The 27,088-nt window shown below is 40.6% G+C and overlaps 2 protein-coding genes across 13 annotated transcripts in view; one reads left to right on the plus strand and one right to left on the minus strand.

The window, feature by feature from the left end:
- The window catches only part of UBP1 (upstream binding protein 1), a 53,203-nt gene extending 41,311 nt beyond the window's left edge, over nt 1-11,892 (plus strand). For 3 of the 5 annotated variants that reach the window (XM_044755186.2, XM_070492424.1, XM_014827549.3), the window contains 7 exons: nt 442-496; nt 734-827; nt 3,469-3,559; nt 4,331-4,449; nt 6,668-6,810; nt 7,489-7,540; nt 9,951-11,892. In XM_044755186.2, the coding sequence (XP_044611121.1) occupies nt 442-496; nt 734-827; nt 3,469-3,559; nt 4,331-4,449; nt 6,668-6,810; nt 7,489-7,540; nt 9,951-9,988 (592 nt within the window). In that variant the 3' untranslated portion in view covers nt 9,989-11,892. Of the gene's footprint in view, nt 1-441; nt 497-733; nt 828-3,468; nt 3,560-3,731; nt 3,865-4,096; nt 4,164-4,330; nt 4,450-6,667; nt 6,811-7,488; nt 7,541-9,950 lie in introns of those variants that run through there. The other 2 variants (XR_011496276.1, XR_011496277.1) reach the window with 2 other exon arrangements.
- The window catches only part of FBXL2 (F-box and leucine rich repeat protein 2), a 123,077-nt gene that overhangs the window by 6,121 nt on the left and 89,868 nt on the right, over nt 1-27,088 (minus strand). For 5 of the 8 annotated variants that reach the window (XM_044755188.2, XM_070492426.1, XM_070492428.1 and 2 more), the window contains 2 exons: nt 14,934-15,146; nt 12,268-13,969 (listed from right to left, as the gene is read on the minus strand). In XM_044755188.2, coding sequence (XP_044611123.2) covers nt 13,862-13,969; nt 14,934-15,146 — 321 coding nt within the window. In that variant the 3' untranslated portion in view covers nt 12,268-13,861. Of the gene's footprint in view, nt 1-12,263; nt 13,970-14,933; nt 15,147-15,332; nt 15,499-27,088 lie in introns of those variants that run through there. The other 3 variants (XR_011496279.1, XR_011496278.1, XR_006517836.2) reach the window with 3 other exon arrangements.

Genomic DNA, 27,088 nt, shown 5'->3' on the forward strand with positions numbered 1-27,088 from the left:
ATTAAAGGGATATCATTTTCTACCTTGGCTTAGGATCATTATACCATTTCTTGTAGCTCATTATTTTCTTAAAGTAGATTTTTTGCAGTTATTTTCAACTGTTTATCTTATTTGATTTCTCATATTTTTTTCCTAACTAAAATGAATCAGTATCCTCCATTTTCCTGGCACTCTTGGAGATAATTAGAACCCTTGTGTTTCATAAATCTTGAATTTCTTACTAGAACAGACGGAGAAGGAGGCAGCACAAATTAAGAAACTGTCTTCTGTGTCTTAACCTTATCATCAAATTTACTCCCTGACCAGTTGTACCAATATTCTTGTTGCAAATTTACATTGTTCTGTCCCACAGTATTATTTTAAATTTATGTAGTTTAATAGCCTTTAGGGTCTTAAAAAAAATATATGTATCATAATCATCCTTGCTTTCCTTCTCTCCAGCAATTCTTCTTCCCCAAATCATCAGGGAGATGGAGTTTCACAGGCCTCTAGTGAAGTAAGTATCTTTTTCCTGAAACTATCAGATGCTTTCAAAGTTCTGCATGTTTAAGCCTTTGATGACAGGGCTTGAGTCGTTGTTTGGGGCGCTGAGTGTCAGACCTATGCTGCTGACTTTAAACTTGGAGGATTTCTGTGTTCTGTTTGAGTGTTCTTTATAACATGCCAGTGAGTTGGATTATTTTTTTAAGTTTGAAGAGTTTCTTCTATTTATATTCATTTTCTTTGTTAATAGAAACTTCAGCCTTCAGCCACAATCCAGGAAACACAACAATGGCTGCTCAAAAATAGATTCTCTTCCTATACAAGACTGTTTTCCAATTTTTCAGGTATGTCTGTGTGTATGCACATGCCTGTATGGTTTACTTATTTCTGTGCTTTTATTAACTTTAATTTAAAAAAAAATTTCGAAATAGTTATAGATTCATAAACAGTTGCCAAAATGTGTACAGGGAAGTCCTGTGTACCTATTGCCCAGTTTCCCCCAATGGTAACATCTTGCACACCACTTGTGCACCCTCAAAACCAGGAAACTGACTCAGTATAATCTACCATTTCACCAGTTGTATGTGCCCTCATTTGTGTATAAGTGTATGTAGTTCTTTGCAATTTTCTTTCTTTCTTTCTTTCTTTTTGGTGAGGAAAATTGGCCTTGAGCTAACATCTGTTACCAATCTTCCTCTTTTTGCTTGAGGAAGATTGTCGCTGAGCTAACATCTGTGCCAATCTTCCTCTGTTTTATGTGGGATGCTGCCAAAGCACGGCTTGATAAGCGGTGTGTAGGTCCATGCCCGGCATCCAAACCTGCGAACCCTGGGCCTTATATGAATGGCAGCATATAATAGGTGACCTTTTGAGATTTTCTCACTCAGCATACTGCCATTGAGTCCATCCAGATAGTTGTGTGTATCCATAGTTTGCTCCTCTTTATTGCAGTATAGTACTACATGGTACGAATATCCTCAGGTATGGTTTGTAAAGTGTGAATTTCTTCTTGTATAGTAAGCTAAGGGAGTATTTAGATGGAATTTTTAAAGGGACCAAGCATTGCTTCTCTAGGAGGTATATAGGGAACCTGTCTAGAGGGACAGTAATAGATAATGCCAGGAGGGGCAAGGGCAGCATTTCCCAAATGTATTTGGCCCAGGGACCCTTTTCCTACAGAACACTTACCAACGTGTTCTGGCCAAACACGTCTTGAGCAGTGCTGGGCCACAGTGAAATGGGGCTATAAAAACACAGCTTGAGCCTTTTAAGAACGTGCGTGTGCACACACCCGGCCTAGAGGAGAGCTTGATTTCACAAAGAACGTGGTGTCCTATTACGTCAGCCATTTATTGCAGGGCTTGTGCAATGATTAGTCATTCCCTGTGTTGCTCTTTGTCTCTAAAGTAGCCAGTGAAAGTTGTGTGCTAGCTGGTAGCCACATTTTTATATGACTGAGTAAAAGCCTTTATCTGTGACAAACTGGAAATTAAGAAATTTCAGTTGGGGGGCAGACACACATATTGAACCCTCATGGGGAAGACAGATGCAGAGCATAGCACATACAGAAAGCTCTGGCAGTTGGAACTGGGGGCAGTCCCAGGTTACGCCTATTATATGAGGTAGATACATGTTTTGGTCTGGAGAGTTCTGAGCCCTTTTCACTGTGAGCATTGATCTCGTGGCTTGGCCTCCTGCCTTTTCCTTACCCTGTGAGCTTCCCAACAATAGAAAGGTGAGGAGGAGAGTTAGGCTCCTTGACCTGAGCCTCTTGGGCATTCACATTTCAGAAAGAGTTGTACACATAAGTATCTGTCCAGTTCTGTGGACGGGTTAAGGATGTTTACACACACCTCTGGGCACTGCTGTGAACCCTGTTTTCAGAGGTGTGTGCAGTATGCCCTGGTAGAGAGGTGAGAGGGAGCCTGTCCTTGCTTACTTGGCTTGCATAAAACCACGCCATCAATGCTTGTGCCTTGTGGGAGATGTGCTTCTTTGGTCTTTATTTCTTTTATAAATTAGAAAGTTATTAGGCTCTCACATTCAGGCCTAGAAAGTTATTAGGCTCTCACATTCAGGCCCTCAAAAACAGAAAGGTAACCCTATTATCTTGTTACATATGTAGGTGGATATTTATCCTGTGAAAGTCATGGCTCAATCCCAGAGAGTATCTTAATTCTCCCAATTAAACTACATCTTGAGTGTTAATAAAAGAGAGAAACAAAAGATTATGGACCCATCAAACATAAAAAGTAGAGAGAGGAGTATGATGAACCCCGATGAAACCATCCGCAGCTTCAAAAATCATCAGCCTTTGGTCAGGCCAGCTCTCTACCCTCTCCCCCTTTTCTGCTGTATTTTAAAGCAAATCCTAAATATCATGCCATTTACATTTACCAACTATTTGTGGGAGAAATCTTAAGGTATAATATGCAATTCTTTGCCATGCTTTTGTCCTGAAACTGGCTGCTGTGACAGAGTTATGTTCCAGAATGTTTGACTTTTCACTGTGTGTTGCCATATAAAGAGGCCTAGTCCTGGCTCTGCTGCTGACTTGTGTGACTTGGAGCAAGTCCCCCAAACTCTGGACTTCCATTTCCTTTTTTTGTAATACAAGATTGGTCTGAGTGATCTTAAGGTTGATTATCTGGGGTCAGAATCACGTTTATCCACACATCCACCACCCAGCCAAAATAAGGTAGGTGGGGAACTCCTGTATAGGGCCCCCCCATTGATCTGCCTCACCAGCCTCTGGGCTTCTAAGCTCCTTCTTGATTTAGGACATGGAAGAGCCAGCATTTTTTTTGGCTCTGTGGGACAGAGAGTGTGTGTGTGTTCGTGTGTTGCTCATGTATATGTGTATACTCAGGAAACCTGTGACGGTTTTGAAGGACAGTTAACTGTGTGAAGACAAATGCCATAAAGTAGCCAGTCCTGCTAGTTCTTTTCCATTTCTTTGAGAAGAATCTTTCTGCTGTTCTCCAGGTGCCGACTTATTAAAACTGACAAAGGAGGATTTAGTACAAATATGTGGTGCAGCCGATGGAATTCGGCTCTATAATTCACTGAAGTCAAGGTAAAATACTGTGTTTAAAAGGAACTGTGTGCTTGAAATAAGAATGTACCTTTCTTCGCGTGGGGAATTTGGGCAGAATGTGTTTCCACGCTGGGTTGGCGTGTGCCTGTGTGCGCTGTCGAGCATCGGCAGCATCGCGCTCACAAGAAGACTGTTTTGTGTACACCTTCAGGGCAGGCCCAGATATGATGCAGGCACTGATGAGGGCAGAGGTAGACTGTAAGACTGGTAGAAATGCACATGGGCAGTACTGATTTCTTGAAGACGACTGGGTTTGTTGCCAAGAAAACAAACTTCTCATTTAGGTGAGCTATACAGAATCTATGGTTTTCAAGGTCGTTTGACTACTACTAAACAGTTATTAAAAATGTAAACTTCTCATTGTGAATTAAAATGATAGAACCGTAAACTGTGCTGGCTTTTAAGATCCATTTACTATCATTGCTATTTCTAGACTTGTGGTATGAGAATTCCATTAAAATTGAATCTTAACTGATTTTAAATTGCTGACTTAATCTTGAAACTTAAATTTACCAGCATCTGACAGACCATCTCAATGGTTTAGAGTCTGGATCATCAGATTAGACCACCTGTGATAGTTGGTGTGAGGTGTGTGTTTTTATATTTTTATTAGTAAATTATTTTGTATAATAAAATAACATTGTAAAGTTCTCATAAGGAAATAGAACTTAGATTCCTGTAGTTATCATTTGTTCATGTGGTGAGGCAGCTTTGTCTCCCCGACTCATGAGTGGCATCTTCTGCTTACAGGTCGGTTAGGCCCCGCTTAACCATCTATGTCTGCCAGGAGCAGCCAAGCAGCACACCACTGCAGGGGCAGCAGCAGGCTGCAGGCAGTGGAGGCGAGAGTGGCAGTGGGACACCCTACGGTGGGTATCGAGGGCATCTCAGCTTCCTGTGACCCTTTCTGATGCGGAGGCAGAAACGGGAGAGACTGAGCAGGGTTTCGAGGACTCCTGTCACATCAGGACTGCGGAGTTGCTGCCGTAGGGGTCTTGCCAGCAACGAGAGGCAGCAGCTCTTGGTTCAAGTTGTTGAAGAAGAGGAAACTATTGGCCTTTCTCAGTGATTTCAGCCACACTGTGGGTCTTTTTTTACATAGTCCTTTATGCCAGAAACCTCTAACAAGTGAAAGACTAGCTTGAATGGTTTGGGGTTTTGCTGTTTGTTTTTTTAATCTCAGATTTACTGAAATGATGACTATAACATTTGCAGCTTGGAAAGCAGGGGGTTTTTCTTTTCTTGTTTTCCATTTTACTGATTGGGGAAAAACTTAAAATATCACATGAGCAAAGATGCGTCTGTGTAACAGGACTAAGTGTGTATAGTTATCTCTCACAGCATCTGGCCAGCACTGCGCTCGGTGCAGTGAGTGGTGCCATGGCCTTTTGTTACTGTAAATATGCTCTCTGTCATTATCCCTTGAGTACTGGGGGGCTTCTCATGCTGCAGGTTTGCCTTAATTGTCTGATAGAGTGCTGGATAGGGCAGAGAGAGAAATCCTGACCCTCCTCCCCTCCTCTAAATATGATCCTGAAAAAAAAAGCAAGCATTTTTTTAAAGGCACATGTTTTCCCATTTGTAAGGTGGTATGTGGAAATATGTTCCCTCTTCCCAAATTCTGAAACAAAATAAGGGCAGCACACCCAGAATTTTCAAAGAAAAATGTGTTATGGAATTCAGAGAGGCAGCTGTTTGCTCTCATAATGAGTAGAGTCTGAAAAATACTTAGCAGCTTGAATTTTACTGCAGAATCCCAAGGAAAGCATCTGTGGTGAGCTTTCCATTGGTATCATTTTGAGTTCAAAAGCTGTGAATTTTAAGACTAAAGATACAAAGTCTTAGTCTAAAAGGATAAAAAGTCTAAAGGAGCTCTCCACATATCACCAAGGTCTTCTGTATCATTTACGTGTGGTCAGTATTATAATATTTTGGAAGGCGTATCCTCAAACATGAGTGTTTATGGAGGAGTGTGTGGACATATTGGTGAACTTCACCCTGGATCAGGCACAGCAGACCTTTTCTCTGAGAGGCCAGGTAGTGAATCTTGCCAACTCTGTGGACCACAGGGTCTCTTTCGCTCTCAGCTCTGCCATGTGGTGCCACAAGCACCATAGACAATCTGACACAATGGGCCATGTTCTGACAAAATTTTATTTTAAAAGAACAAGTGGAAGGCTGGGTTTGGCTCACACAGGCTGTAGTTTGGTGACCCCTGCTCTGGATCATCTGTATAGTCTTTAATTATAGTTCCAAATTCTAAGCTTTTCATAAAGTATAATTAGCGAAGCTTTCTGTACACACACCAGGAAAAGCCCTTGTTTAGAGAAGCAAAGCTCCAGCACTGATACTCCTGATGGATGTCGGGCCTGAGTCAGGAAGGGAGCAGGACCCGCAAGAGGCAGACTCATGCGGCTGTGCTGAGTCACATGTTCTAGAAACACAGAACACTGGGTGGACTGGGACTTTCTGTAAAGAGGAACCAGGCTGCATTGTCTGCATCCTTAGCTTTTTGTGTGGCATCTTTTACACTGTTTTTAATTCTCTGGGGCATGGAGAGGGAGGAGAGGTAGCTTTTATTTCTTAGGATAAATTCCCACTAGTAGGATTACTGAATAAAAAACTATGACCCTTTTTAGGATTCTTTGTATATACTGCTAGAAACACGTATTTTTGAAAACAGCTTTCTTGAGGTGGAGTTTATATACCATAAAATCCTCCCATTTAAAGTATACAATTCAATGATATTTTAGTAAGTTTACAGAGTTTTTGCAGACATTACCACAATCTTACTCCAAAAAGATCTCCTGTGCCCATCCGCAGTCAATTCCTGTTTGTTTTTAAGAGAAATTCAAACCTCAAATCGTTTTGTACAGAGATTACTGTTACTGGGTATTCTAGGTGTGAGCACAAAGACTTAATGCATTATTGTATTTCAGATGGGTGATAAGGGGGAAAGAACTATCAGGTTGTTCCCATTTTCTTCGGTTTGTTTTCAGTACTTTGAAAGGTGTGACCTTCCTCTAGATGAGGTCGAAAACAGATCAAAGATGACTGCTAAGATGCTGTTCTTATTTTTCATTTCAGTTTATCATGCAATCTACTTGGAAGAAATGGTTGCCTCAGAAGTCGCTCGAAAACTTGCATTGGTGTTTAATATTCCTTTCCACCAGATTAACCAGGTTTACAGACAGGGTCCCATTGGTATTCACATTCTTGTTAGCGATCAGGTAACTCGAACTGGCATGCCCTCTTGCTTTTCCCATTCACACTGGTGTTTACTTTTATATATATCATTGCAGAACTCAGGAAAAATTCTGTGACCTCTTTTGCCCAGTACTCATGGGAATTGTTTTCAGGGAGTTGGGGATCAAAATTTGTAAGAATTTATAACCAAGAGTTTCACATATCCTAGTGATATAATAATACAAATCAGGGAGAACTGTGGCTCCCCCATCCCTTTTCAGTTCAGACACTCATGGGGGGACTTCTGGGTGAGTGGGGGCTTTGGCCCTTTTTATGTAGAGAGGCATTTGGATGTGTTTTCCCTTTTGTCCACTATTTGATGAGTAATTTTAAAAAACAGTAAGGTTAGAAGTACAATTCCTCCCCCCCCACTGTTCAGTGATGAGCAAGTAGTAACAGAAGAGCGCTTAACGCAGTGACTTGTCCTTAGATTGGTTATTCACAGGATCAGATCTCACAAGGACTGTCACCGGCAGGCCCTGCCAGTGCAGCAGGTGTAAATTTTTACTACGTCACACTGCCTTCATGAATTACCATTTTGGCTGTTGAGTCCTGTACTTGTGTGACAACATATAGATTATGACACTTTCTTTTACTAATTTTAATCTTTTCTAAAGAAAGGACAGTTGGATCTTAATTATACATCTGCTTTATCCTTCTAGATGGTTCAGAACTTTCAAGATGAGAGTTGTTTTTTATTCTCCACAGTAAAAGGTACTTTGGCATGTGTGCATGTGTCTTGAAATGCTGGAATCATGAAAGAGTGTGTGTGCCTGTAATCAGCAGTCATCTTGTGTGTTTACTTTTGAAAATGCTGGCTTTACTAATTTTAAGAGAGTTTGACAAATGAATCAAGAGAATGTTTCTAGCGATTGTAATGGAAGCTAACTGGCAAATAAGGAGGAGAAATCAGTCCTTCTAGATGACTGGGGGGAAAAAAATCTCAATTCCTTCAGCCAGTGTTTCACTGAGCATCATGTGTCAGATACCATGCTTTTGGTGCTAGAAAGATCTTGAACAAAACAGACTCCGTGGAACTCTAGAGTGGGGAAAGCAAACCAGAATTGGCCAGCAGATGAGCATAATTACAGATATGTTAAGTGCCATGAAGGAATGGGAAAGTGTGGAGTGCTTATGGACAAGGGGGATCTGGGTAGGGGGACATGAGCCTGTTAGGCAAGGCTTCTCTGAGGAGGTGTCGATAACGCTGAGACCTGAAGAGTGAGAAGGAGCCGACCATACAAGGAGCATCCCAAGTGCAGGGTAAAGGCAAAGGAAAGAGCTTGGCCTCTTTGGAGGCCTGAGAGAGGGCCATGGAGCTGCCGTGCAGGATGTGAGGGCCGAGCAGAGCAAAATGAAGTCAAGACGGGCAGCAGGACCTGCTATTGATGGTAGTTTAGACTTGATTTGAAATGCATTGGGAAGTCAGTGAAGTTCTTTAAACAAAGGAGTCATCTGATTAGATTTTTCTTCCATCTTGCAACTCTGTGGAGAGAGATGAGAAGGTGGGAAGGCTGAAGGCAGGAGATGTCATCTAAGTGAGGGGTGATGATATCCTATACATCTATAGACAGGGCCCTGCTGGGCTCCACGTTTGAGGGAGGAGTGGTTGTGACTCTTGTAAGAGCAGCTGGGCAGACAGTGGTCCCAGTAGAGCATTAGGAATGGTGAAGAGAAAGCAGCAGGAGTTCCATTTCAGTATCTGGAATTGTCAAGGTGGCAGTGATTATGCCCATCTGGAGCTGGCAGGAGAGGCTTGGGCTTGAAATGTAAATCTGAAAGCCTTGAGCATATCAGCGGTGACTCAAAGCTGTGAAATCGTTGGGGTCATTTAGGGGAGAATGTGCAAAGAAGGCCTGGACAGGGCTCACGTGAGTTGCAATTAGAGTTAGATAAAGGAGGGATTTTTTTTTAAGATTTTACTTTTTCCTTTTTCTCCCCAAATCCCCCCAGTACATAGTTGGTTATTGTTAGTTGTGGGTCCTCCAGTTGTGGCATGTGGGACGCTGCCTCAGCATGACCTGATGAGTGGTGGGATCCGAACCGGTGAAACCCCAGGCCACCAAAGCAGAGCGCGCGAACTTAACCACTCGGCCATGGGGCCGGCCTCCAAAGGAGGGATTTGTAAATGTTAAATTATTATACAGAAAGAGACTTTTAAAAGCCTGTGGTTTAATTTAAGATCTAACTCCAGTCCTGCACAAAAGCTGCACTTTGAAGAGCAGGATATCCTGTGTCACTCTTTCCTAGAAGTGACTCTGGAAGGGAGTAGCCCAAAACAGTGCTGAAGTTGATGTCACTTTGTGCCTGATGTGATGCATATGTCATCAAGTTACCTGCCAGGTTGAGTTTTAACTGTGAACTGGTTTACTTTATCTTTTACTTTCACAAACATCTTTAGCGTAGTACCCTTCTGCTCAGTTTTCTGTTCTCAAAGCAATACAATTTTACTCACAAAACTCACATCATTTAAGAAAGGGCTTTCGTACTGTAACTGGATGGTAGAGTTCTGTGAAAGCAGTGGACCCTTCTGACGTCAGGCATCACAGGTATCCCCTCCAGTCTCAGTGTACCGTTGTTCTCATGAAAAAATTCATTTGTTCCTCCATGAATGCCTGTACTGCTTCTCACCATTGCTTGAGAAACACTAGGCCATCAGGCAAAAATAATGATAGATTTTTAAAATGTTTCAGCTCTACCTCTAAGCAGTTCAAACATTATTTCCAGCAAGGACGGATGTGTGCAGTCAGTTGATTTGTATGTCTGTGGAGCTGATGGTCCTCTGCCCTGGCAGCACAGGCTTTTCACTTCTTCTGCCTCCAGCTTTTGCCCCTTTGCTTCCAGCACTTTCGCTGCTGGTCTTGATACCCCCACCGCCCTAGAACTGGCAAGCAGTATGGGCCAGACATGCGAAAGCAAAATATCTGAAAGGGAATGTGTACATGTTGTTGCCTTAGGGAAGAGGAGCTGGAGCAAGTTAATTGGCTTTTGCTCCTGTAGAATTATTTAAAGGTAATTCTGAAATGTGGAGGAAGGGTGTAGATTTCTGGGACTTTTCACTTTAATAGCCTTGATTTTCCTAAGCCTGGCTAAAAAAATTGTACCTTCTTTCCTTTTTTTGTAGCTGAAAATGGTGATGGTATCCACATAATTTTGAAATGATGTCTTACATAGTCTGAACTATATTCAGTACCAAATAAAGTCACGCTTAAAAGTGTGTGAAGACTGAATCCAAGAAGTCTTGGGATTGGATTTTACCGTATGAAATGTTTCATATTGAAAACACAAGATGACCTTTCTAATGAGCTGTATGAGAGGCGAATCTCCTCACTGTCACTGCCATAGCCAAGCATCCTCGTGAGAGTGAGCACGTCCGGACAGCATGCGTGCAGCTCTGGGGGCCACGGTGCAGGCGGGGCTGCCTGCTTCTCTGGCAGAGGCCAGTAGATACAGTTCCTAGAAGCAGCCTGTGCTGTCTTTTTACACTGTATGCGGTTTGGAAATGAATGTAAAAATGGACTGTGGGCATTTACCTTTCTGTGCCAGTTTGGCTTTTATTGCCTGAACCTTATGCTGACCTGGGGCAGGTGGGGACAGTGCTGCTGTGGAGCCAGCATGGAATCTGTCTGCGGAGAGGCAGTGTGCTGATTCGGTGATTGGTGGTCAGGTAAGAGGCGTGGCACCTTCTCAGAAGAATCATGACTAAGGCTGTGCGTCTGATGCGATCATGCCAGATGGAGGAAGAGCCAAGCCAGGAAGCCGGGCTCGAAGCAAACTGCATTATCAAGAGTACCTTGGTGAGAGGATCAGTGTAAATCCTAATAGGTACAAAGACTTGTGTTTTGCTTTGTCACAGTTTTATTGAGAAACTTTCGCTTCTGCTTCCATTTTTAGCATTTTGTTTCTGGTTTTCATTTTTGAAGCCCCATTGTCTTTTAAACTCATGTGGTTTTCTTTCTCTTTTTCCTCCTCCTCTCTGTCTCTAACACCCTTCCTACTCTACCCTGTACCATCCTGTTCTTAGACATTTTCAAAGCCCTTCCCCAGACATCGGAAATAGGTGACTCAAGCAGGGGGAGAAGTATGATAGTTTCTGACTCGGTGTTAAGGGGTCCTTGTTATCAACAAGTTGAAATTATTCATGGAACACTAGACATGATAAATCAAACACTAAATTGTACCATAAAAATTCCCTACACCACTTCTCAAATATTAAGCTTTAGTACAATCATGGGTGAACATTCTGCTGATTAGAGGCTTTTTTATACAGCACATAGTAGCTTCTTTTTCTGTAAAAAAGAGTATCTCTTTCATAAAACCAAATGCTTGTCTGCTAGTCTGCTTTTCAGAGGGAATCCACAGTTTTCAAATCTTCCCGAAGTTCATCAGCAAGCATTTTTGAGGGTTGTGGTATAGCAAACCCAGTGTTTTTTTTTAAACTTTGATTCCATTTTAATTATACCATCTCTGTCCACTTACCCAGATTTGATCCTTATCTTTGTTCAGGAAGAACAGAAGTGAGTAATTTTGAGTTTGAAATCTCTCCCAGAAGACAAGTTTGACATTTTATGTTTTATTCATAAAGGGGGTATTTGATATGAAGCAGCACTGTCTCTAAATATTTCCATCTTCGGTTTGAAAATATCTGTGACTCCTACAGACCCTAGAGCAGGAGAGCTTTCCTTTCTGTCAGTCATCTTCCCTTTGCTTTTGTGTGACCACATGTTTTCTGTACCAATCACTTGGGAAAGAAGTGAGCTTCTCTCTTAATTGTTTTAGAGTTTTGCTTGTCTATTTAGCATTCCTTTTTGAGTCTCAAGATTTATGGAACAATAAATGTCATTTAATGCTGTGTGCTATTTTGAATTCCTCATCAGGTTTTAGAAGTGGGGTAAAAAGAATTTTAAAAGCTCATCAAACTTGAAATTACACCAAGTGGTGGTGAACATTAGTCTGTCCCAGTGAAACAGGTTCAATTATGGCACCAGCAAATTTGCTACTTTGTTTTTTTAATAGTAGGATGTATACATTTCAGTATAATAAATGTTTTCCGATTGTTTTGCAAATGTGTGTCTCATTTAAAATCCCAGTTCCTGCCAGTGTGATCAGTCATAGGATCAAGGGGTTCCGTGTCTATGTCCTGAGTACACACCAGTCCTGTGCTAGAAGAGATGAAGCCCGTGTGGTGGTGGTTTCTTTTCAGTTTGTTTCCTCAAAGCTGATGCAACTGAGCACACTTATTCCAGTAACTGTTCCATACTCAAAGAAGCAAACGTGATTTCCTTAGCAGAGGTTGAGGTCATGGGACACTGAGCAGCCAGTCTAGTAGCTGTGATAGGTTGTGTCCTGGCTCAAAAGAGAGAGATAATGTATGGAAGGCCCTGGTCATTTAAATTTTTAAATAGAAACTACAATTCATAGTCACTGAAGCAAGTCTGTGTAATACGCTCCTTTGTTTATTTAAATAGCTTTCTGCATCAGTCATTTGTCCCTCCACACAGTGGTGTAAATGTATATTTAAGTAACTGCTATGGTTACACACAATTTTTAGACCAGGGAATACTAGAGTATACCATAAGGCAATAAAATCATCAGGACTTTAATGCTTATTCCAGTAATCCTGTTAAATCGACTTATGTGGTTGTAGATGTATCTGCCTTCTCTTCTAGAATGTAGCTGAGGCACTGTATCCTAAATGCTTCTAAAACTGTCCATCTAAGAAGTATTGCTAGTCATGGGAAAATCTCTCATTTTTGCTATTTCACTTCAGCTTCCCTTGAGCTCTGAACTCTTCAGTTTGGAGAGTGGTTGCTAGGAAACGTTGGCTACCATTAACACAGAGGTTCACAATGAAGATGGCGATGGGTTCCTAATCTTTAAAAAAATCACAAATATGGACAGCACAGAGCACAAACTAGATCATCTTATCAGATTTTAGGTAATATTAGGAAGATATGAAATTGGAAAATGGTTTTGCTCAGATTGTCTACCATAAGATTATAGCAATAAAACCCTCTGACTTAAGCATTGCAATGGTTTGTTCATTTTTATATGAGTCTAAAAGGTGCCAACACTTTACTGATCTGAGTTTTAAGTGTGTAAAATTTTTAAACAGTTCTGGTGTAACTTGATTTCTAAGATCTTAAAATAAACTTGGAAAAAAGATCACACTCATTCTACATGCATCCATTCATTATTTTTAATTGATTATATTATAGATAACTTAAGCCTTAATCAGTTCTATTTCTTTAAGGTCCCCAAAATTTTGTGGGAGATGACATTAGCTTTTCTCCTATAACAAAAATGCATTATGTGCTATAGCATACCCCAGAGCCTATAATTTCCAACCAGGCAACACAAACTCTGAGTTGCTTTTGTTTAGTTTTTGGTCCCCAAAAGTTTATATGACAAGTTGACAGAAAGGTGAAGACCCGGCTTCACCCAGTTGAGAGTCCTCACTTCTTTGGTGTCTCATGGAAACCTATTTGCCTTCCACATAGATCTCTACATATAAAAGTATCAGACATTAGGAATTTGCAGTACAATCACTTTGATAAAGTTGCTTTAATCTTCAAAGTGGAAAAGTCCTGCTAATCAAAATGGAATCAGTGTGAATTAAACTAGCCCACTGGCTTAAGTATCAGGTAGAAATACAACAGCTTATTTTTTTGCTCAATTTGTGCTAACACTGATGGTTTGTTTGAGGAACGCTGACAAAGCTGAGGGCAGGACTTTCGAACCTGGGAAGGCACCCACCTCTCAAGAGATCGGGGTTTATTGCACGGTCCTGGCTGCACTGAGACCTCTCCTGCCATGTGTTAACTGACACAGGCTTTAATTTGATTGCATCACAGCAGAATAAAGGTGAAAACTATCACCAGAGTTACTGCAATCCCTACAGAAGTCTTTTACCTGTAAATGCCTTTCCCAATGGAGAATCAACAGATTTGGGTGACAGTGGTGTAGGTCAGGAAGACTCAGGTCTTCTCTGGAGGAAGGGACATCTCATCATGCCTTGGGCCCAGGCAGCTGCTGTCAGAGAATGACACAGCACCTGCACAGTCGCTGTCCACTTCCTCCCACTGCTGTCGGTGGGGTGACAGGAGCGAAGTAGGCATGGACTTTGACATGAGGGAGCTGAGCCTGAAAGTAGAAAAAAGAAGAAAGTGGAGTAGTCTTTACACTCGTATTTTTAGGATTATATGCATAATCCTAGAAAAGCCCACAGTTCTCATGTAGAATCTATTTCACTTTACTATTAGGCAAATAGTTCAAAGAGAATTTCTGGTGTAGGACAGAGTTACTCCTGTTTACATACACGTCCCCTAAAACAGCACCTTCTAAAGACAAAGGGAAACTAATATTTCTGCCCAGAGAAAGTCACTGGCCTTGTATGCAAACTGAGTGGAGTTCTGGACAGCTGTAGCACCCTGGGGCTGCTTTGGGGTATAAATGCAAAGTTGCCTAAACTTAAGGCATATTCAAGAAAATGACGTAGGTGAACTATGCGGGGAAAGAAAGCCACGTGCCATTAAGCCCTCTCACCCGGAAATTAGCCAAGACCATGTTCTTGCTCCTACTGGTAATGACCTTAAGTCTCTTTCTTTATAAGGGTGCTGATCATCTGATTACATGGAACCTCCACCCTAGACCCATTCTGGATGTTGAATCTTCCAGGGTGGGCTCTAATAAGAACATTTTGAAGAAGTCTAAGGAGACACTTGTCTAACAGATCAGTTTGCATAACTATTGGCTTAGGACAGAATGTAAATAGATGTTGATTCTTTTTTGGTGAGGAAGACTGACCCTGAGCTAACATCTGTTGCTATTCTGCCAATCTTCCTCTTTTTGCTTGAGGAAGATTGTTGCTAACATCTGTGCCAGTCTTCCTCTATTTTGTATGTGGGACACCGCCACAACATGGCTTGATGAGCAGTGTGTAGGTCCGAGCTTGGGATCCGAACCAGTGAAACCTGGGCTGCCGAAGCAGAGCACATGAACTTAACCACCATACCATTGGGCTGGCTCCTTGGATGTTGATTCTTGATGTAGTCATTGTTTGCTTAGAAATTATGCCAGGTGTGACTGATTCCTCCCCCACACTTACCCTCATCCGCTTGATGCCTGCACGGGTAACCTGCTGGCAGTCATAGAGCTCAAGGCGCTCCAGGCCGCGGCAGTTCTCTAGGTGTTCCAGGGCCACATCAGTGATGAGGAGGCAGTTGTCCAATTCGAGTACCCGCAGCCTCTCATGGCCACAGGTGCTGTTGCTCAGGTGCAGAATCCCATCATCTGTGATGAGCTCACAGTGGGACAGACTCTGGAATGGAGAAAAGAGCAAGTGTTTGCAAGACTCTCTCATTCCAAGGCTCAAGGCCTAGGAAAAGCAGAGAAGCTGGCTTGGGTAGTGTCCCAGAGTAACCACTTAGCAACAGGAGGATCAAACACAAAGCCCTGGGGCCCTATGGCCAGGGGTTTGCTGCAGCTGGGCAGTGGCTTCTCTCACCTTTCTGATTGTGTAAGGATGGAAATCAAAATTGCAGGGAATAGTCCAGTTCAAGTCGGTGATGCAAGAGGATCCTGAACTCACCTCCTCCCACGAAGACACCAAATCTACAGCTACGTATGGAACACTTCCTCTGAAGAAAACCTGAAAACTGGCTGAGCGACTCCTACACATCAGGCGAATGAGAGAAGACCCATGTTGAAGTGAACAGGAGAGGTTGGGACACAGTCTTGCCATAAACCCACCTCCAGTGCAGTGACCCACAGTCAGGAGGGAACTCAAAACCTGAACTTCTCCCTGAGGAGCAAAGGGTTTGACCCCACATTGGGCACCTCCAACTTTAAGACCTGTACCTGAAGGACAACCCCCCAAAACGTCTAACTTTGAAAACCAATAGGCTCACATAGACAAGATCCACAAAACTATAGTGATAGGAGAAAAGGCTCTTAAAGAGCTCGTGTGCTCGGACTCACCCACACCAGGACCCAGTGCAGAAGCAGCCTATCTACAAGAGCCTGGGCTTGGTGTGGGAGAGGCTCATTTGCTTGTCTTTGAGGCAGGCATCTGATTTGACACATTTTGGGGGGCCTGGTGGGATGCTCTCTGGGGACAGATACTGATGAGTGCCATCTTTGCACACTCCCTCTGCCTCGATCCAGCTGGAGAGCATCATCTTTTTTTTTTTTTACCCCCAGCCAGCGCCATCTTCACATTCTCCTTCCACCTTGCTCTAGCCATTGGACACTTTTTCTTTTTCTTTTTTTTAATAAACTTTAGGCTTTTTCTTTTTTCTTTCCTGGTAGGCACCATCTTCACACTCTCCTTCTGCTGTGCTTCAGAGAGCCAATGTCTCTCGGAGGGGAGCTTTTACACGTGTCTGGTGCCCCAGTTTTTGTGGCTGCCACCACAGGTCACTACTACTCCTGGCTCTGGTGGCCAGCAGGGCTTAATTTCTGGGTCCCATCAGACTGTAACCAATGGAGAAAGAGTTCTTAAATGGCTACCACCTCCAGGGAACAGCAAGAGACTGCAGACCCAGGAGCTCAGTCTTTCTGTGAAAGAGGCCTATTAGGCTGTCACCATAGTGGTAGCCTGAGGAGCACTCTTCTAATTAAAACACATCTTAAGGGCTAACTGTAATCCTTTTTAGAGACCTTGGAGGGCGGATGCTGTCCTTGTGCTCCCCCTCTGCCATGCTCCAGAGCACCACTATCTCCCAGAGGGAAACATTTACACACGTCTGGTACCCCAGTTTTTACTTCCTGTGCCTGTCTTTGCAGCTGCTGCCCAAGGGATGCCCCTTGATCACCTGGCTCTGATGGCCAGGAGGGTTTGCATTCCTGGATTCCATGGGACTTTAACAATTGGAGACAGAGTTCTTGGCAGGTTACCACCCCCAGGGCACTTTACAGACAGCAGACTAAAATATACCCCCAGTCTTTCTGTGAAAGAGGCTTATTTCCTTGGCTTAGAGCTTCGGCCTGAGGAGCAGGCTTCTGCTTTGGCACATATCTAGAGTAGTACAAATGTGTTCTCAGGGAATGTAGGCTGGTGCATGCCATCACTGTGCTCTCCCTCTGCCTTGCTACAACTTACTGGTATCTCCCAGACAGGAGTTTACGTACTCATCTGGAGCTCTGGTTTTTGCAAATGCCACCCAGGGGACAGCTCTAAATCACCTGGCACTTGTGCCAGTGGGGCTTATGCTTTCAGTCCCATAGGAGTACATATACTTGCATACTTTAAAAGCTGCTGCCTGAGGGTCTGGCTTCCAATCAGCCTGAATTCATCTACTGACTGAGATCCTGCCCCTTTGGGACACTGACAGGTCTTGGTACACCCTCAATTACCAGGAATCATTAAAAAAAAAAAATAGGCTTCTTGGACAATCACAAAAGTGTGAGAGACAACAAAGAGCTAGGGCAGGGTTGAACAATAAGGTTCATCTCCCACATGAGGCTACTCCTTCAAGACTGGGAGAGGTTACTGTTTTATCTAATGCATAGAAACCAACAAAGAGAGTCAAGCAAAGTGAAGAAACAAATGAATATGGTCCAAATGAAAGAACAAGATAAAACCTCAGGAAAAAATCTTAATGGAATGGAGATGAATAATTCACCTGATAATGAGTTCAAAGTAATATCATATAGATGCTCACCATACTCAGAAGAATGAACACAGTGAGAACTTCAACAAAGAGATAGAAACTATAAGAAAGTACCAAATAGAGCTCACAGAGCTGAAGAATACAATACGTGAAGTGAAAAATACACTAGAGGAGTTCAAGAGCAGACTAGATGAAACAGAACAAAGGATCAATGAACTTGAAGACAGGGCAGTAGAATTCACCCAGAGCAGCAAGAAAAGAAAAAGAATGAGAAAAGTTGAACATAGCCTAAGGGACTTACAGGATAACATCAAGCATACTAATATTTGCATTATAGGAGGCCCAGAAGGAGAAGAGGAAGAGACAGAGAGAGGAGCAGAAAACTTATTTGAAGAAATAATGGCTGAAAATTTCTCTAACCTGGGGAAGGAAACACACATTCACATCCCAGAAGCCCAGAGAGTTCCAAGTAAGACGAACCCAAAGAGACCCAACACCAAGACATGTTATAATTAAAATGTCAAAACTTAAAGAAAAGGAGAGACTCTTAAAAGTAGCAAGAGAAAAACAACTTGTTACATACAAGGAAACCCCCTAAGACCATCAGCGTATATTTTAGCAGAAACTTTGCAGGCCAGAAGGGACTGGCACAATATATTCAAAGTGCTTAAAGAAAATAATTTCCAACCAAGAATACTCTTCCCAGCAAAGTTATCACTCAAAATTGAAGGAGCAATAAAGAGTTTTCCAGAAAAGCTAAGGCTAAAGGAGTTCACTACCATTAAACTGGCCTTACAAGAAATGTTAAAGGGACTTCTCAAGCTGAAAAGAAATGGCACTCATTAGTAACAAGAAAACCTATGAAAGTATAAACCTCACTGGTAATGGTAAATATATACAAAAAGTAGTGGATTAATCACTTATAGAACTAGTAGGAAGGTTAAAAGACAGCACTAGTAAAAAAACTCCCAAAACTAAAATAATTAGGTAAGAATACACAAAATAAAAAGATGTAAAATGTGACACCAAAAACAGAAAATGTAGAAGGGAGGGAGAGTAAAAATATAGAGCTTTAGAATGTATTCAAACTTAAGTTATCAAATTAAAATAGAACAACTGACATTTGTAATAGTCTATGTAAGCCTCATGGTAACCACAAAATAAAAACCTAGAGTAGATACACAAAAGAGAAAGAGAAAGAAATCCAAGCACACCACTAAACAAAGTCATCAAACCACAAAGGAGGAGAGCAAGAGAAAAAAAAGAAACAGAGGAACTTCAAAACTGCCAGAAACAATTAACATAATGGCAATAAGTATATATCAGTAATTACTTTAAATGTTAATGAATTAAATTCTCCAATCAAGAGGCATAGACTGGCTGAATGGATTGAAAAATAAGACTCACCTATATGCTGCCTACAAGAGACTCACTTCAGATGTAAGGACACACAGACTGAAAGTGAAGAGATAGAAAAAGATGTTCCACACAAATAGAAACCAAACAGAGCTGGGGTAGCTATTACATCAAACAAAACAAGCTTTAAAACAAAAAGTGTAATAAGAGACAGAGAGGGATAATACATAATGATAAAGGAAACAATCCAAAAGAGAATATACCATTTCTAAATATTTATGCACCCAGTGTAGGAGCACCTAAATATATAAAGTAAATATTAACAGACCTAAAGAAAGAAATAGGCAGCAATACAATAATCATAGCGGACTTTAATACCCCATTTACATCAACAGACAGATCATCCAGACAGAAAATCAATAAGAAAACATAAGCCTTCAACAACATATTAGACCAAACGGACTTAACAGTTAGATACAGAACATTCCATCCAAAAGCAGCAGAATACACATTCTTCTCAAATGTACATGGAATAGAATCCAAGACAGATCATATGTTAGGCCACAAAACAAGTCTTAATTTAAGAAGATCAAAATCATATCAAGTATCTTTTCTAATCACACTGGTATCAAACTACAAATCAATTACAAGAAGAAAACCGGAAAATTCACAAATATGTGAAGATTAAACAATATGCTACTGAACCACCAATAAGTCAACAAAGAAATAAAAAAATACCTTGTGACAAATGAAAATGGAAATATAACATTCCAAAATTTATGGGATGCAGCAAAAGTAGTTCTAAGATAAGTTCATAGTGATAAATCCCTACCTCAAGAAACAAGAAAAATCTCAAATAACCTAACTTTATACCTCATGGCACTAGAAAAAGAATGAGGCCCAAAGTTAGTACAAGGAAGGAAATAAAGATCAGAGCCAAAATAAATTAAATAGAGACTGAAAAGACAACAGAAAAGATGAATGAAATTAAGAGCTAGTGCTTTGAAAAGATAAACAAAATTGACAAACCTTTAGACTCATCAAAAAAAAAAGAGGGCTCAAATAAAAAATCAGAAATGAAACAGGAGACCTTAGAACTGATACCATAGAAAATCGAAGGATCATAAGAGACTACTATGAACAATCATAACCAAGAAATTGGACAACCTGGAAAAATGGATAAATTCCTAGAAACATACAACCAAGAATAAATCATGAAGAAATAGAAAATTTGAACAGACTGACTACTAGTAAGGAGATTTAATCAGTAATCAAAAACCTTCCAACAAACAAAAGGCCAGGACTAGGCAGCTTCACTGGTGAATTATACCAAATATTTAAAGAGAAGTTAATACCAATCCTTCTTAAACTCTTCCAAAAAACAGAAGAGGAGGGAACACTTCCAAACTCATTTCATGAGGCCAACGTTACCCTAATACCAAAAGCAGATAAGGATGCCACAAGACAAGAAAATTACAAGCCAATATCCCTGATGAATATAGATGCAAAAGTCCTCAACAAAATATTAGCAAATCAAATTGAACAATACATTAAAAGGATCATACATTTCCAGGATACAAGGATGGTTCAACATTCACAAATCAATGTGATACACCACATTAACAAAATGTAGAATAAAAATCATATGATCAACTCAATAGATGCAGTAAAAGCATTTGACAAAATTCAACATCTATTTATGATTAAAAATATCAACCAATTGGGTATGGAAGGGACATACCTCAACATAATAAAGGCTATGTATGACAGGCTTCAGCTACCCTTATACTCAACATTGAAAAGCTTTTCCTCTAAGGTCAGGGACAAGACAAGGATACCCACTCTTGCCACTTTTATTCAACATAGTATTAGAAATCCTAGCCGGAGTGATTAGACAAGAAAAAGAAATAAAAGCCGTCCAAACTGGAAAGGAAGAAGTAAAACTGTCACTATTTGGAGATGACATTATATTAGATACAGAAAACCCTAAAGACTCGACAAAAAAAAACTGTTAGAACTAATAAAGAAATTCAGTAAAGCTGCAAGAAACAAAATTGATATGCAAAAATCTGTTGCATTTCTATACACTAATAATGAACAATAAGAGAGAGAAATCAAGAAAATAATCCAATTTAAAACTGCATCATGGGACCAGCCCCGTGGCCGAGTGGTTAAGTTCACAGGCTCTGCTTCGGTGGCCCAGGGTTTCACCAGTTCAAATCCTGGGCATGGACATGGCACCACTCATCAAGCCATGCTGAGGTGGCATCCCACATGCCACAACTAGAAGGACCCACAACTAAATATACACAACTATGTACTGGGGACTCTGGGAGAAAAAGGATAAATAAAAATAAAATCTTAAAAAAATAAAATAAATAAAATTGTATCAAAAAGGACCAAAAATAGGGGCTGGCCCCGTGGCCGAGTGGTTAAGTTCGCGCGCTCCGCTGCAGGCGGCCCAGTGTTTCGTTGGTTCGAATCCTGGGCGTGGACATGGCACTGCTCATCAAACCACGCTGAGGCAGCGTCCCACATACCACAACTAGAGGAACTCACAACAAGAAATATACAACTATGTACTGGGGGGCTTTGGGGAGAAAAAGGAAAAAATAAAATCTTTAAAAAAAAAAAAAAAAAGGACCAAAAATAATAAATGTTGGAGAGCTTGTGGGGAAAAGGGAACCCCCAAACACTGTTGGAATGCAAACAAGTGAAACCACTATGGAAAACACTATGAAGATTTCTCAAAAAACTATAAATAGAAACACCCTATGACCCAGCTATCCCACTACTGAGTATCTATCCAAAGAACTTGAAATCAACAACTCAAAGAAACTTATGCACCCCTATGTTCATTGTAGCATTATTCACAATAGCCAAGATGTGGAAGCAACCCAAGTGCCCATCAACGGATGATTGGATAAAGAAAATGTATGTGTGTGTGTGTGTGTGTGTATATATATAATATATATAATGGAATACTACTTGGCCATAAAAAAGACAAAAATCATCCCATTCGCAACAACATGGATGGTCCTTGAGGGTATTAGCTTAAGTGAAATAAGCCAGACAGAGAAAGACAAATACCCTATGATTTCACTCATATGTGGAAGATAAACATACAGACAAAAAGAACAGCTCAGTGGTTACCAAGGGGAAGGGGGATGGAGGGTCGGCACAAAGGGTGAAAGGGAGCACTCATAACGTGACAGACAAATGATAATGTACAACTGAAATTTCACAATGTTGTAAACTATTATGCTCTCAATTAAGAAAAAAAGAATAAAATACCTAAGAATAAATTTAACTGAGGAAGTGAAAGAACTGTATGCTGAGAACTATGAGATTGATGAGAGAAATTGAAAAAGAAATAAACAGCAAGATATTCCACGCTCATAGATTGGAAGAATTAATATTGTTAAAATGTCCCTACAACTCAAAGCAATCTACAGATTCAATGCAATTCCTATCAAAATTTCAGTGGCATTTTTCACAATAGGACAAACAATCCTAAAATTTGTATGGAACCACAAAAGACCCTGATTAGCCAAAGCAATCTTCAGAAAAAAGAACAAAGCAGGAGGTATCACGCTCCCTGGTTTCAAACCATATTACAAAGCCATAGTAATCAAAACAGTATGGTATTGGCATAAAAACAGACACATAGATCAATGGAAAAGAATAGAGAGTCCAGAAATAAACCCATGCATATATGGTCAATAAATTTATGACCATTAAGCCAAAAAACATACAATGGGGAAGGAAGAGTCTCTTCAAAAACTCATTCTGGGAAAACTGGACAGCCATATGCAAAAGAATGAAACTGGATCACTATCTTACACCATGCACAAAAATCAACTCAAAATGAATGTAAGACCAGAAACCATAGACCTCCTAGAAGAAAACACAGGCAGTAAGCTCTTTGATATCAGTCTTGGAGAAAATTCTTTTGATTCAATGCCAAAAGCAAAAGCAACAAAAGTAAACAAGTGGGACTACATCAAACCAGAAAGCTTCTACATAGCAAAGGAACCATCAACAAAATGAAAAGGCAATCTACTGAATGGGAGAAAATATTTGCAAGTCATTCTGATAAGCAGTTAATATGTAAAATATATAAAGAACCCACGCAACTCAGCAAAAAACAAACAAAAACCCAAACAAGCCAATTAAAAAGTGGGGAGAGGATCTGAATAGACATTTTTCCAAAGAAGGCATACAGATGGCCAACAGGTACATGAAAAGAGGCTCAACATCACTAACCATCAGGGAAATGCAAATCAAAATCACGATGAGATATCTATCACCTTAAACCTGTTAGGATGGCTATTATCAAAAGGACAAGAAATAACAAGTGTTGCTGAGGATGTGGAGAAAAGGAAAGCTTGTGCACTGTTGGTGGGAATGTCAACTGGTGCAGCCACTATGGAAAACAGTATGGAGGTTCCTCAAAAAGTTAAAAATAGAACTACCATATGATCCAGCAATTTCACTTCTGGGTATTTATCCAAAGGAAATGAAAATACTAATTCGAAAAGATATCTGCACCCCCATGTTCATTCACTGCAGCATTTACAACAGCCAAGACATGGAAACAACCTAAGTGTCCATCGACGGATGAATGGGTAAAGAAAGCGTGATATATATATATATATCTATATATATATCTACATATACACACACATACACTGGAATATTATTCAGCCATAAAAAACAATGAAGTCTAGCCATTTGCAACAACATGGATAGACACTGAGGGCATTATGCTAAGTGAAATAAGTCACAAAGAAAAAGACAAATACCATTTGATCTCACTTCTTTGTGGAATTAAAAAAAACCCCTAAAACCAAGCTCATACATACAGACAATAGATTGGTGTTTGTTGGAAGCCAGGGGAGGGGGTGGGGGGGTTGGAAAGGGGTGTCTGAAACAGGTAAATGAAGTGAAATGGTAAAAATTTCCAGTTATAAAATAAATAAGTTATGGGGATGTAATATACATCATGGTGACTATAGTTAATAATACAGTACTATATATTTGAAAGTTGCTAAGAGTAAATCCTACAAGCTCTCATCACAGGAAAAAACAATTTGTAGGATGTAGGGTGACAGATCTCAACTAGACTTATTCATAGTAATAATTTCACAATGTATACAAATATAGAATCATTACACTGTTCACTTGAAATTAATGTAATGTTTTCTCAATTATACCTCAATAAAATTAAAAAAAAAAAAAAAGAACCAGAGCTGCAGGTGCCCAGGACGCTCTAAGAGTAGCAGTAATTCTCCTGGACATTCAAAGTTTAATGCCTGGAAGGCTCAGGAATGAAGGAGTTAACACTTTTAAGTGCCCGTCAAGGCCGACTTAATGGGCCTTAAGAGAAACCTGAACAGATCAACCACCTGCATTCAGACGGAGCACTTTTCTGTGGAATCCTGGGTGGTCTGCCTAAGCAGGTTTCCCCACACCCTGCAAGGCTGCCTCTGAGAAGAATCCAGTTCAATAATGAGCAAAAAATGATTAACAGTGCTTCCTGCCCTCAGTTAGAGATGGGGTGGGCAAAGGGATGCTGGAAGAAAAACAAACAGGTGGATATTAGGTTGCAGTGTGGACTGAAACCGCTTACAGTTTTAGATTTGAGGATCATTGTGGTGACTGAGGAAGGGAATTGAAGCCCTTTTGTTTTTTTCCTGCTTTTTCTCCCCAAATCCCCCCAGTACATAGTTGTATATTTTAGTTGTGGGTCCTACTAGTTGTGGCATGTGGGACACCACCTCAATATGGCCTAATGAGCGGTGCCTTGTCCGCACCCAGGATTCGAACCTGTGAACCCCCGGGCCGCCGAAGCAGAGCGTACAAACTTAACCATTTGGCCATGGGGCCATCCCCGAAGCCCACTCTTGACTGAGCAAGGCAAAGAGTAAGCAGTTGTGCTATTTTTATTAAATTGTTATTAATCTGTTCATTTATCATTAAAGACCACTTTAAAACTGAGAAAGAAAATCGCAGGGGAAATTTCAGAGTTTACTCCATTGAGTGCAGTTTTATAGCCCAATTCTCCATTTGAGGGTTGGCCAGTGAATCAATGAATCTGATGTCCTTGTTCATTTAGAACATTGTGCAGCCATGACTCAGAGACACACTGAGCATTTTTTAAGGTTATAATTAAACAGACCTGGAACAGTGTGACCTGACATTACTGGCTTCTCTTGGGTATAAACAGTAAAGGTTGCAGAACATAAATTCAGATTAGTATTATATACCAAATGGATTTTTGTAATTTAAGTCATCCATATCAATAGTTTCAGACCTGACAGTTTCTCTCAATGCATATAAAATGTAACATTCATCCCACCACAAAAGTTCAGAGGCAAAAAGTACTGCATCAAAGTCACAATTATTCATTTTTCCCTCAAATATATGAGTTCCGACTCTGTGCCAGGCCCTATGTTGCAACAGTGAGTAAAAACACTCTTCTGCACTGGTAGGACTGAGGTTCTAGAAGTGAAATAGCATGACTATTAAACTGAAACTACGGCAAGTGCACTGAGAGCATATGATAGCGGGATTTGACCTGAGGAAATGACCACTGAATGGATATCTGAAGGATTAGGAGCCAAGAAGCAAGAGTGAAGAGCGTGTTGTGTGCAAGCCCCCAAGTGGCCAGAGGAGAATGGTACCGAGTGTGGGAATAAAGGAAACATTTGGATGTAGATGGAACTAGGGAAGTAGAGGCCAGATCACAGAGTTGTGTAAGTATCTGGGAAGAGTTTTAAGGAGAAGCTGATACCATGTTTGTTTTTCAAACAGATTATCATGTATCACTACATATCCACCAGTACGGCTAAAATGAAAAAGATGGAAAATAAACTGTTGGTGAGGATCTGGAGCAACTGAAATTCTCATATGTTGCAGGGGATATTTATATATTCCTGACTGAAATGCATCCATGTGTTAACTAAAAGATGTAACAATACTGGTTGTAATAACCCCAAACTAGAAACCACTCAAATGTTCAATAGTAGAAAGGAAAAATAAATCACAGTGTACCCAGTCTGCAGAGCAATGAGAATGAACAACGTTCAACTACATGGAACAATATGGATGAATTTTACAAATGTAACAGTGAAGAAACCAGGCACAGAAGAGTACATATGATGATTCCATTTGTATAAATTACATAATAAAGTACAAAAAAAGGCAAAACTAACCTTATGCTATTAGAAATCACTACCCTTTGGCAGGGGTTAGGGATCGGAAGGGAGCGGAAGGGGTCTTTCTGGGGTGCTGTAATGTTGATTCTCAATCTGGGTGTGCTCAATTTAGGGAAATGCACTGATGTACACACCTATGATAAATGCTCTTTCTGCATGTGTATTTTACTTCACTAAAAAACTAAAATTGAAAAAAATAAACCACCCTGACTGCCAAATTATCAAGAGTGTAAATGTGGACAAAGCTGAGCAAGTGGTGGTAGGCTCCTGTAATGTCTGGGGCAAGGGAATGCCTGCTTCTTTGGACCTGATGAGTTTTGGTGGAGAAGACAGAGATAAGTGGAGGGGTATGAGGTATTTTTGCAAAATGAAAAAAGAACCACAGAAAATTTGATATTGGACATAAGAAATAGGCAGCTGAGCACAAACCAGAGGGAAGGGAATCTAGTACGAAAAAGAGAAATTCCGTCAGAACCTTGACGCTTGAAAGACTCCTCTTTGAGCTCTTTAACAACATGGGACCTACTTCCCTTCTCAGGAATCCAGCCACACGGCATGTCTCTACACACAATACAGTCTTGACGTAATCAGTGACTGCCATTCATTGGTTTTTAGCTGTAGAATTGACTTATGCATAAAGCCAGAAGGCTTTTCAGGAGGCTGTTTAAAGTTGATAAATCGAGAAATAGAATTGTTTACAATAAAGTACAATCAGAAAAGAAATGTAACTTTATTTACGTATACATATATAGGGATATATATACACAGATAGGAGCAAGAGGATGATGGAGGTAAGTGTAGGAATGCCAACTTCCTCATTGGAAGAGGAATTGAGGAATCAAGGAGTTAATAGTTGCATCTGGGACCAAGGAGATATTCTTATATTATTTGAAAAACTTCTATACTGGCATATGCAAGCATAAATGCTGGCACATTTATGTAATTTTTAAAAACTGGTTTCATTTAAGGATAATCCCTGAGTTCACAGGAAAAACCTGCCAACATGGTTCACACAGCAGAGGGGCCTTTTATTTTACATCAATAAAGAGCCAATAGTCAAAGCCATCTGCTTT

Source organism: Equus asinus, chromosome 21, assembly GCF_041296235.1.
Source record: "Equus asinus isolate D_3611 breed Donkey chromosome 21, EquAss-T2T_v2, whole genome shotgun sequence".
Lineage (NCBI taxonomy): Eukaryota > Metazoa > Chordata > Mammalia > Perissodactyla > Equidae > Equus > Equus asinus.